The sequence below is a fragment of the Vanessa cardui genome, chromosome 9 (genome assembly GCF_905220365.1).
Source record: "Vanessa cardui chromosome 9, ilVanCard2.1, whole genome shotgun sequence".
NCBI lineage: Eukaryota > Metazoa > Arthropoda > Insecta > Lepidoptera > Nymphalidae > Vanessa > Vanessa cardui.
Genome location: NC_061131.1, coordinates 5002099 through 5015220, shown reverse-complemented (window position 1 = coordinate 5015220; position 13122 = coordinate 5002099). Strand labels below are relative to the sequence as shown.

Below are 13122 nucleotides of genomic sequence, written 5' to 3'. Positions count from 1 at the left end.
ATGATTGCTGAAAATACAGAAGAAAAGAAAATAGTCGGTCTCCTTCCTATGGGATTAGCTGAGACAAATGACGATGGTAACTTTGTTTGATGAATGAATTCATTATTAAGTATACTCATTTACTTTAATAAATGTATATAACTCAAGTTTGTCATTATCCGGAGCTCAGAGGGTTCATAACTTAATGTCAATTAAAATTTTTTATTTATTATTTTGATATAAGCAAATGAAAATATATAGGCAAAACTTGAGCCTTTCTTTCTTTAACATTATTTAGACAACCTTTTTGTTATATTCAAATAGTCTACATATATATAATGTTATTTTAATATACTGTGTTACGATATAAGTACAGTACAAGTACTTTAGGTAAAATCTTGTAACTAAATTTCATGCCAGCAGTAATCAATCAGCTGTACTGCAATATTGCACAAACTGGACTTTATTATTATGTATTTTAAAGACGTGAGCTACTTTTTAAAACATGACACAATGATGTTACACATTTATTAAGGCGTTTTTTAGTTGCGATTCATCCATTCATTCAACCTATAACACCACTTTTCTGTAAGGGTATACTATGCTGCTAAATATCAATGAAATATTACAAGTAAAACAGTTATTTCAGTAACGAAATGTTAATGTTTTTCTTGCTTTTATTAATTATACTTTCAATAACCTTCATACTCCATTGAATACAGCCTTCACACCTACGCGTTTTGTGAAGGTCACCTTTTTTACTATAATCACTCTTTTCCATCCTTTGACATTTCCCAAAGGACTCAATATTCTCGTCAATTACAAAAGTGGGAGATTATTATATTTAATGAGTAATTAACGGTTATAATGTGAAGTATTTTTTGGGTCATATTATTTTGATACTTACATTATTATTAATTTCAGGGCGAAATGGTCAAAAATGTTATTCTATTATACAGAAAGTACTTGCAATAATATCTTTAATTTTAATAGTGATTGCATTCTATCTATTGATATTACGGCTACTGCAGAGTGACAGTGAGTTAAAAATAATGATTTATATTTTTTATTTTTTGCGATATTTGTAATATTTAATTACGTTTTTCTTTAAGATGATGTACATAAAACAGAACTGATAGTCCTATCTGGATTTCACGAAGAACAAAATGTTTCAATATTACAAGACGAAATAGAAATTTTGCTTCGATTGAAGAATGAAACAACAAAACTAAATCCAAGTGAGAGGAAAAAAAGAGAAACTGTTTCATTAAAAAAAGGACAATTAGAAAGAAATATAAAATTTAAAGATAACGACAAACAAAAAGCAAAGAAAATTATAGCTGAACATGAATTTCTTTGTAACGAAGAGAGTCACAGAGAAGCTTGCAAGGAACTTGTTATGAAATTGAAATCTCTTACAGAAAATAATATTTCAAACCATCGTATAAATAAAGAAGATTTTGATTATATCGTTAAAGAAAATATTAGGAACAGAGTTACAGATTACCCAAAACTAAGAGTCAAACCTACAGATGTATCAAAAAGAGAAACAAATCCTATTCATATTCCTAATGTATTAAGACCTTTTAAAAGTGTACCCATTGACACCTATAATTTTGATAATTCTGAACAAATACACGGAACGCCCCAACATTCTATGATTCATGCACGCGACGTCCTAAACCCACAATTAACGGAAACATGTTTGCTTAAGCGACTCATGAGACAGAGTTATCCAAATTTACACGGTACCATATAATAATGTATTAACTAGTTACATTGTATAAAATCACCAACCTATATTAACGTTCCTTAATATTTTAGGTATCTTTGATCCTCCTCATCATGAATATCAATCATTTAATCCATCGTTTCATAGGTAAGTTATATTACACATTCACATATATCATAATTTAATTTGATTATAAATCTCAAAACTTATAATTTTTAGGCAATCCTCATCAGATTTTATTTCATCTTACGTTCAAAATCGCGGTATGGATGTGCCAAAACATAAGCCCCATCCGCAGGACATTGAAATTGCCATGAAGTTCATTGCTCCCAAGTAAGTAAAGTAATAGATTTAATCGTAGCTGTCATATATTAAGCTCGTTACTAAGATTTAAACAACAATGTTATTTTATTAGTGAACTGTACACGGTATATACTATTAAAATTCAATTAGTAAAAAAGAGCAATTACTTAAAAAGTTTATTAAATTTAAATTATTTTTATTCTGTTGTAAATGAATCTAAACAAAGGTATTTTTTTAAATGAATTGCTTTTAGACATGACACAGCTTTTAAGGATGCACCGCCTAACACTCCTGTCAATGAAGTTGAATGTCCCATGGGCAAGATATCCTGTGAAAGCGGTAACTTCTGTGTTGATGAAAAGAACTGGTGCGATGGTAACGTTGACTGTGATGACGTGAGCGATGAATCTAGATGCAGTTGTAAATCTAGAGTGGATGAATCTAGAATATGTGACGGATATTTCGATTGTCCATTTGGTGAAGATGAAATGGGATGTTATGGTGAGTACAAAAAACGAAAAATATAACATAGTATTACGAATAATAATTATTATTATCAATCATTTACAGGCTGCAGCGAAGATACATTTAGTTGTGAAGATCTTAATTTTAATTTAAGCACATGTTTTTCTAAGGAACAACGCTGCAACAATATAGTTGATTGTCCGAATCACAAAGACGAAATTGACTGTACAATGTTAGCCCCGAGTTTGCACAAGAAACCTGTGAGTATAATGTGAGAATGAGAGTGAGAATAATTTAAAAATGTATACAATTTTTTTTTTCATTTAGCATTGATAAACAAAGTTTTGTTGTTCCTTATTATATTATCTTGCAAAGTGTTAAAATATTTGAATTTTACAGCTATTTGCAATTTCAAATACAGATGGGTACTTGCACAGAAATTATAAAGGAAATTGGTACGCTGTATGTAGCAATCCATACATGTGGGCACACGATGCATGTCGTCGCGAAACAGGTCTTATTATAAGGTACTTTATTTCAAATTAGATAAAATCTGAGATTAAATAAATCTCAAAAGCACCATAGTAATATTATTTTGGATTTTTATTTAAAATTAAAATACCTTACAGGCCACCATTTATCCAAATCTTACAAATAGACCCATTACTTAAAGTAAATTACATAAGTACTGCTCCTGGGGGACTTTTACATACAAGTAATACGTGTTTGAATTCTTCTGCCGTATACGTTACATGTCCTGATTTATTATGCGGCACCAGAATTCTTACTGCGACACAGCTTTTGAAAGAGGTAAGTTTAAGTCTAAATAGACCATGAATATTCTGTAAAATTATAGCTGTACTATAATTACGATTTTATAAACATACTAAGAATTATGTTATGTTCGTTAATACTAATTGATTTAAAGTGAAATTTTAATTTAAAAATATTAGGTATTTCTCGTGACATATGATATAAAGTTTATGGCGCTTTTATCACAGAATACAGCAATAGAAAACCATCTCTTTGGCCGGAACAAAAGATATCTTCTCCAAAGGCGCCCACAACCTATGACGTTTTACGGCGACCGAATGAAAAGAAACGTAGGAAATAAAAGCGTGAGATCAGAGATCCCTTTGAATTATTTAAGTGACGGTAAAATTGATGAAGTAAGGAGCAAAAGGGCTCAAGGTAGAGTGGTTGGAGGTAAACCCAGTCAGCCGGCCGCTTGGCCTTGGATGGTTGCATTGTACAGGGATGGAATGTTTCACTGTGGTGGAGTAATAATAAATCAAAATTGGGTCATGTCCGCAGCACACTGTGTGAATAAGTAAGCATACCATTCAATTATTTAAAAAATGGCAATGTATCAATAATCTTCATAATCATCATCAATCAATTTTTGCACAAGTTGCTCGTGTTCTTGTGTTATTATGTAATCTATCTAATTCACAATTTATTTAATATAAAAAAATCTACGATTCAGGTTTTGGCAGTATTATTATGAAGTGCAAGTCGGTATGCTTCGTCGATTTTCTTTTTCACCCCAAGAACAAAACCATCGCGTATCTCATATAATTGTCAATCATAATTATAACCAAGAAGACATGAAAAATGATCTATCATTATTAAGAGTGAAACCTGGCATACAATTTAGTCGCTGGGTGCGACCAATATGCTTACCAAGTCCAGAAGTTGCTGGTGCAGACTGGATGTGGGGACCACCAGCTGGAACCATTTGTACTGCTGTAGGATGGGGAGCTACGGTAGAACATGGACCTGATCGTAAGTAATATAAACTAAGAGACAGAATCGTTTACGTTTACTATTTACAAAACTAAAGTTAATGATAAAATCAAATTAAATATAATTACAGCTGATCATATGCGGGAGGTGGAAGTTCCAATTTGGGACAAATGTAAACATCAAGATGATTTAGATGGTAATGAAATATGTGCTGGTCTTGTCGAAGGTGGAAAGGATACATGTCAAGTAAGTTATAAGTTCTATCAGTACATTTTATTGATTTAATTAAGAGATATTTATAGTATTTAGGTGACTTTATCGTAGCTGCGGGATTCTTATTAAATTTGAATTAATATTTTTGTAATATTTATTTGTATTTTAAGTCTCGATTGATATATCGACCATCCAATGTTACGACCCACAGACACTGGCACTGTAACCGTTACATCACCAATATGCCAGCAACACTGGGAACCAATATGTTACGTTCCTTTACCGTGAGCCTTTAGTTACCCTGGCTCACTCATTCATCAAACTGGAAATCATAACTTAAGTTATAATCATCTTAGTTTGCATTAAATCCCATTAAAATATACTTATTTAGAAATATTCCTGTTAGTTGGTTGAATTGAATAAGTGGTTAGGCTCTACCAAGCGGTGCTTGCATAAAGAATAATATTTATAAAAGGGCTTACTTATTACATTTACAGGGTGATAGTGGAGGACCGTTATTATGTAGAAATCCTTTGAATTCTCAACAATGGTATGTAGCAGGTATCGTTAGTCATGGAGATGGTTGTGCAAGAAAAGGTGAACCAGGAGTTTATACAAGAGTTAGCCTCTTTGTGTCTTGGATAAGATACCACACATGTAAGTTTGTATTAATCACTAAACCCTAAATATAGGTTATATGTACGGTTCATTTAGCAAATGTTTTTAAAGCTGAATTATTTCTTTAAACAGCAACAAAATCATTACCGATGATACAACCAAAACAAGAATGTCCGGGCTTTAGATGTGATTCTGGTATTCTGAAATGTCTGCCAAAAAAACGAATGTGTGATAAAATTATAGACTGTCTTGATGGAGAAGATGAATACAACTGTGATGTGGCTACTAGATCTTCAGTGAGCGATACGATTTCAGAGCCAATTACAAAATTAGAAAATACATCACTAAACAATGAAAGTATGAATATTAGTTTAAATAATAAAAACAATGCCTTAACTACTGAAATCAATATCGAATACATTGAAGATAGTCAAAATTCTATAAGCGTAACGGAATCAACTATAACAACTTCTGATACAACTTTAACTAACTCAAACGATCAATACACCGACGAAACTATAAGTTATTTACATATGAAACCGAATAGTGATAATGCCAGAAACATAATAACCCCGATGTCTGTAACACAATCACCCATTTATAGTACAGAATTTACCAAACTCGAAGAAGATATGAAACATGCTTCTACTGTTGAAATAGCAAATATAGATTACTCACACGAAGACGAAAATGAAAAAAATTTTGACGAAAGTGTTACTATTGATCCAATTATCACATTAACAACATTAAATGAAGTGATGGAACAAGAAGCATCAAATATCAAAATATATCCCCTAGAATCAATGTCATTGGAAAAGAATGTCCAAGAAAATGACAAAATTAATTCAGACTTGAGTCAAACAGTAACAACAGCTCCACCCTTTGAAACAACAATTTCCATTAGTTACTATGGGAATGATGAAAAAACGACAAATAAACTGGACGTCGATGATTTTTTGACAGCTAGTACTGAAGGCAACGCCGACAAAGAGTCTATAAAAAATTACAAAAGTGATACAAGTAGTGAAACAGATCAAAACTCGCACGAATTTATTATCGAATTTCTTCCTTTTACGAATTCGGTCACAGAAAAATCAGAGGTTTCTGTTAAAAATAGTACTAATGATCAGATAAGTGATCAGATAATATCTGAGTCAACTAATGTCGAACATAATACACGAAATCTTAAACAACTAGACTCTAGAGACGAAGCTGTAAATAACATAGTAGATCTCATGCTTTCAGAACTTCAACCTGCAAAAATTAGAAAAAAGCACCTAACACCAATAGACTTCCAATGTAGAAGGTAATATTTTATACTTAATATTATGTGTAAGTCTTTTATTCATATCAAACTATTTGTAGAACATTCATCATTTTAAATTAAATAAAAAGCAATCGTATGCTTATAAATTTTCCAAAAGATTAGAGATAGAGAAATAAAGAGTGTTCACAGAATATACCAAATCGTCCCTTACGCGACTCGATGCGATCACAAAGCAGACTGTGAAGATGGCACCGATGAATTGGATTGCACGTGTCTCGATTATTTGACAACATATGATAACAAACTCATATGCGATGGAAATTTTGATTGCGCTGACGGTCATGATGAAATAGATTGTTGTAAGTACCAAAATTAACTATCAATTCATTCAAATTTATTTGCTTTTCATTAACATGTTAATAAATGATTTCAGATAGTTGTGAGGAAGATCATTTCCTATGCAAGCGAAGTCAAATATGCCTGTCATCAAACAAAGTTTGTGATGGCAAACCACAATGTCCTTTAGGAGAAGATGAATTAGATTGTTGTAAGTATAAAATTTCAAATAAGAAAACTATCACTTTGATTTAAGCACTCATTGACAACATTAAAATTATTCAAATTTCGTTGCAGACACTCTTTCAAATGGAAAATATATTGATTTTGATTTGAATGGCAAACCAGAAGTTACTCTAGAAGGTTATTTAACGAAAAAACAAGATGGAAATTGGCAAATAGTATGTGAAGATGATATGTCAATTCAAGAACAAGAAGAAGCTGCTTCACACATGTGTCGATATCTTGGTTTCAGGTACCTTTGTTTTAAAATATGTACTATGATTACTTAAGTTATACAAAAGTAATTCGGAAATATCTATGAATAATTGCTTTTTATTTTTAGCTCAGCAAATAGATTCATGATAAAGTATATAAATTTAAAAGGTGACTTCCAAAATTCTATAGAAAAAAAGAAAGATAAACGAGACATCGATCTTAAAGTTCCGGTTAGTTTTGCATATAAAGCAAGCAATGATAGTCAAAACAATAATTATATTATAAAAAATCCTGAGGTTATAAAAGAAGAATGTGTGCCGAATATTACAAAAACTTGCATGGCATTATATATTTATTGTGATCATTCTCTTTATACAAACTTTGAAAAGAAACAAGAACTTGAACACAACAATGAAACAAATTCAGTTACTAATCATTTATGGCCGTGGATAGCTAAATTGTATGTAAATGGAAAATATAAATGTATGGGCGTTTTGGTTGATTTATCTTGGGTTTTAATGGGTAATTCCTGTCTGAAGAGTACAACGTAAGCTTCCTTTTTTTTAAATAAACATTGCTTCTATAACTTTGCTTATTTATATAATACATATATTTTACAATTGATTTCAGATTAAGCCATCATTTTATTTCAGTCTCACTTGGGTCGCATAAAACGCTCGGTTCAATTATAGGTCCTTACGAACAAGTATATCAAATCGATGCAAAGAAAGATTTATATCGCAGTAAGGTTATTTTATTACATTTGAAACAACCAGCTGTTTATTCGACTATGGTGAAACCAATGGTGGTGATAGCTTCGTAAGTGTCACTTTAATAAAAATATCAACATTAAATTAGTATATAGAAAATACAAAAGATTTTTTTGAATACTTTATGCTGACGAAAATAGTGAATATTATAATTGACGTGTATACAAAATTGTTGGTGTTTTGATATTGGCTGTCGAGAACTTTACACACTGGAGTCTATTATAGTTAGTATGTAATTGTTATAAAAATATAATCATCAAAATTGAACCAAAATAATTTTAGCTCTGTAGCACATGAAAATGTGGTTAAAATTTAGCTTGCAAGGTTGAATAAAAGCTTTTAACGACATCAATCTACTTTTAAGCATAATTATATCATTTTAGGTATTTTGAAGATAGTAAAAACACAATATGCGTCGCAGTGGGACAAGATAAAAATAACGACACCTTTAATGTTTTCTTAAAGGAAACCGACGAGTGCGACTTACATAACCGATGTTTCATTTTACAAAAGCCATCGACTTTATGTCATGTTAGTACAATCTTCATTTATTTGTTTCTGAAATTAGTACATACTATTTTATATTTTACTACTATTACTGCTTAAGCCAAGCCTTGCAGCCAATCATAGCTTAAAGAGTCAAAATCAAAAGCTAGTAAACATTAAAATAACACATTACATCGGCATACTTGGTGGTAGGGCTTTGTGCAAGCCCGCCTGGGTAGGTACCACCCACTCATCAGATACTCTACCGCTTGACAACAGTACGCAATATTGTTGTATTCCGGTTTGAAGGCACGAGGGACATAGCATCTTAGTTCCCAAGTGGCGCATTGACGATGTAAGCAGTAGTTAATATTTCTTACAGCGTCATTGTCTATGGATGGCGACTACTTACCATCAAATGGCTCATATGCTCGTCCGCCAACCTATTCTTATATTCTTCTTCCTATATATTCTTCCTATATATTCTTTATCAAAAAAGTGGCCTATCATAGTGGATTGCGACTGTACCAAATTCTTTTTTTTCCAGTGGAGAACAATTATTAAATAAATAATGGAATCCATAATTATTATTTATCATTAATTTACAGCCAACTATGAGCTCCCAATGGGCAGGTATAATATCTTGTCATACTAAACAAGGATGGTATCCAGCAGCGTCTTTTATAATGAATGAAGAAAATTGTTCGTCAAGTGATCGAATTATAGGAACTGATATTGGAAATTTAAAACATGAAATTAAATATTACGAAGGTAAATAAGTAATCAATTATAATAAAAATGATATTAATAACGTAATCTGACTTGACACCATGCATTTCATAGATGACTTAATCCAATCAAATTACTTTGTTGAGTCTCGATTGCTTTTCTATATCCATTGTTGAATATTTAGTTGTTAAAATAAATAGAAATATTCTCAAGAGCCCAACTATAAACGCCTTAAATATGTTTAGGCTATAACAGAAAATTTAGTTTCAGATTCCGTTGACCAAAATGAGTTTCACGATTGTGACGGAATAAGGTGTAAGCGTGGGAAGTGCATAAAACTACGTAATATTTGCGATGGTGTGACCGATTGTGAGGACGGTGTTGACGAATCGAAGGAAGCGTGTAAAAAGAAATCCCTTATATGTGACAAGGATCCACACCATCGTGGCTGTGGTAAAACTACTACAATATCTCATAAATATTTCCTATAAAGGATAAAGTCACTTAGTAGTATATGATATAAAATAACTCTATTAGATACTAAAGCGGTATATTTTTATTGTATGCGTTGGTGGTTAAGCACAGTAAATGGTAACCACCGCCCATAGACAATGGCGCTTTAAGAAATATTAAACATTCCTCGTATCGCCAATTTGCCACAAATATTTTGAACTAAGACGTTATTGTGCCTGTAGTTACACTAACTCAATTACCCTTCAAACCGGAACACAACAACACTGAGTACTGTAACAATGAGTACTCTTGTTTGGCGGTAGAATAACCGATGAGTGGGTGTTACCTACCCAGATAGGTTTGCACAAAGCCTTATCACCAAGTACATATAAACGTATCTACTGGTACTGTTAAATGTATACTTTGTCTAGATCGGGTAAAAATCGAACAAAAAAAAATGTAATATTTAATTTTTCAGAATGTCCAGTTGGTCAACTAAAATGCCATAACGGTCAATGCATTTTCAAAGAACTCTTCAAAGATGGTCACGATGACTGTGGCGACGGTACCGATGAACCCGGACAAACGACTTGTTCTGATTATCTGAGTCGTGTGATGCCTTCTAGACTATGTGACGGTATTCTTCATTGCCATGATAGAAGTGATGAAGACCCAATGTATTGTAAATGCTTTGCCAAAGAAGCATATAAGTAAGTTCAGAATAAACCTACTTGTCAAACTAATATTTACCTAGTACAATATGGTTGAACAATATTTTAGAAAAAAATCCTATTTTTAATAAAAGTGTAAGAGATTAATCTAAGATATGTTTTTTATGTAACTAAATATTAGTACGTCTTATATTTCATTTTGTGTTACAGATGTTCTCAGGTATCCAGCAATGAAGATTACTGTGTCGCTTCTGATATGGTTTGCGATGGTGTCAGAGATTGTCCGAACGGAGAAGACGAGAGGACTTGTATAGGCCTTAGATCACCCGATGGAACTCCGTAAGTATACTAATTTATTTTTACATAGGAATGGAAACAAACTCAAATATTCATCGATGTCTCTTGCACATTCAAAGCTTATTTGTAAGAACTCACAGAACTTTCCGTTTCCATGATATTGAAGAACTTTCTCTAACAACAACAACAACTTGTCAATTTCCTACTAAGGCCTCCTCTTCCTGTTGGGGAGCAGGTTTGGAGTATATATTACCACGCTGCTCCAATGCGGTTTGATGGATTCACATGTGGCAGAATTTTGTTGAAATTAAATACATGTAGGTTTCCTCACGATGTTTTCATTAATCGCTGAGCTCGAGATCAATTATAAACGCAAATTAAGAACATGAATTTTCAGTGGTGCTTACATAGGTTTGAACCCGCAATCATTGGTTAAGATGCACGCGTTCTAACCACTGGGCCATCTCGGCTCATTCTTTAACAGCTACCTGTAATTAATAATGCAGTCATTGTCGCTAATCACTTTCTGTCATTTCAATTTTGTTATACGTGACGATTTTTTAGGTTGTGCTTTTGGAATAACACAACTGTTTAACCAAAATCAGTTCCTTTAACAGAAATATTTCCCTCTTTCACGTTTGAATATGAAATTTCAGATACGGAGTTGGCGAAGTAATCGTCAGATCACACGGTGTTTGGTATTCCAAATGCTTTCCCAAACAAAACCATACGAGATCAGAATTGGAGGAGATATGTAGAACTCTCGGATTTATAAGTGGTCACGCTAAGCAACTAACAATGCCACAAGTTACAACAGATAGACACAACAATGTTGTTGTTGATAAGTTTTCAAATATAACGCTTAATTTGAACACTACCATTAAATTGAGAAATAGTCATACGCCTATTGCTCGCGCGGTTGTTGACGAAAAGGAAAATTGCTATCCAGTCTTCATAGAATGTCTTTAAATCTCAATAACTCAACAGTGTTTAAATTTAGTTTTATAATATCTATGTATTGTTTACTATATATATGTTAATTTTAAAGATATGATACAAATTGTAGGAATATATTTTTTACGTGCAATATTGTTTTTTATTTATAATTGTAAAAATGTACCAAATTCTGGGCTTGAAGTACCTATTTATTCTGAAATTAGTGTAATACTATTATTTAATTCCAATTGTAGTTTGTACGCATATACCTAGTACCTACTAAGTAAAATGTTATAATGTCTGATTTTATTCTTACCGTTGTAGTTACAGTTGTTTTTTAATGTTAAAAAATATGATAAGCCAAATAATATTATGATCAAAGTGCTCAGTAAAGAAAAATGTGACTCAAATAAACATTATTTACGTGGCGCCATCTGTATCACGCTCCTAAAACTATAATCATTAGGAATTATATTAAACAACATTTTATTTAAAAGTTAAGTATGTAGAATATTTTTTATAATCAATTTAAAATAAAAATATATATTATAATTATTGAAGCGTATATAAAGAGTTAATTATAATAAAACAAAATTATTCTGAATGTTTTTAGCAACGCCATCTATGTGACTAGGTTTGTACTAAATAACAAACTTATTATTACAAGATGCTTCTATAAAAAGATGCGAGATGTCGATATAATACTAAACCCTAAAATATTACGTATGATTTTTTTATAAAAATAAATTTAAGAGCTTAGACAGAATATACTTTACCTAATGAATATATTACTTAATAACTAGTACTGTTTTTTTTTTTTTATATACGTGCGTATCCATAAAATTTGTAAACTATCCCCTTGCAGGCATTTGGATAAAGGTTGGTAACATTACATTACTACATGGCTAAGTAAGTACTTACTTGACCGATGTAAAGTTTACGATCATTATATGTTACAAATCATAGAAAAATATATGGGACCATCAATGTAACTTAATAACGGAGACAATTTTATTTTAAAAAAATCAGTAGTAGTTAGATCGAACTTAGCACGTTGTTATACTTTCTTCTGTACTTTGAGAAGTACTTGTGCCGATAGTCTTCCTGAATACATTGCGGTTTCATTGGATATCTATCTATATTGATATCTTCTTATAAATAAAAGTATATATATTTCATAAATACATACATACATGAATATTATTTGCATAAGCTTTTATTTGTGCACATAATATTTCTTAACTAGTTGGCTTATTCTCGTTCATCAGCCATCATGATATTCGATAATTACATCATAATTATTAACAACACTAACAAACTCCTACACAAGGTAGCAAATAAACCATTATGAGATGACACACTCACTGCATCAAACAGCTTGTAGCCACCGTTCTGTGACGAGGAGCTATCGACAAGCTATTATTTAGTCTTTTTTTTTCAGTCTGTTTACATATTGCTCTGACCCCATAAATGGCAATAGTCGACTGATGTTGATGAATAAGATATTATATAAGAATACTAGCGACCCGCTTTGGCTTAGCGCAGGTGCAATACTGATACTAAATATACTACTGTAACTAAATATACTTACTATTCATGACATCACATTAGAAACTTCTAAAATTATTAGTGTTTCTCTACTATATATTCCATGGAACCTTCCTCTCGAATCACTGTATCTAT

The 13122-nt window shown here is 31.7% G+C and overlaps 1 protein-coding gene across 1 annotated transcript; it reads left to right on the top strand.

Moving 5' to 3' along the window:
* On the top strand, positions 1-11472 carry LOC124532440 (serine protease nudel). The gene is made up of 25 exons (XM_047107344.1): positions 1-76; positions 904-1017; positions 1092-1727; positions 1804-1858; positions 1931-2044; positions 2268-2515; positions 2585-2739; positions 2879-3006; positions 3109-3289; positions 3481-3809; positions 3966-4264; positions 4356-4471; positions 4936-5095; positions 5189-6362; positions 6513-6682; positions 6757-6870; positions 6957-7134; positions 7225-7644; positions 7728-7916; positions 8251-8398; positions 8962-9124; positions 9338-9535; positions 10014-10245; positions 10417-10545; positions 11160-11472. Exons 1-25 carry the CDS (start codon positions 1-3, stop codon positions 11470-11472), a joined length of 6039 nt encoding a protein of 2012 aa, XP_046963300.1.
* Positions 11473-13122: the final 1650 nt, after the last annotated feature.

Excerpts from the sequence above, each read along its gene's own strand:
- LOC124532440 (XM_047107344.1), top strand. The coding sequence starts at position 1 with ATGATTGCTGAAAATACAGAAGAAAAGAAAATAGTCGGTCTCCTTCCT. Across the intron at positions 1,859-1,930 it reads TTTAATCCATCGTTTCATAG|GCAATCCTCATCAGATTTTA; the intron begins GTAAGTTATATT and ends TATAATTTTTAG. Across the intron at positions 8,399-8,961 it reads AGCCATCGACTTTATGTCAT|CCAACTATGAGCTCCCAATG; the intron begins GTTAGTACAATC and ends ATTAATTTACAG.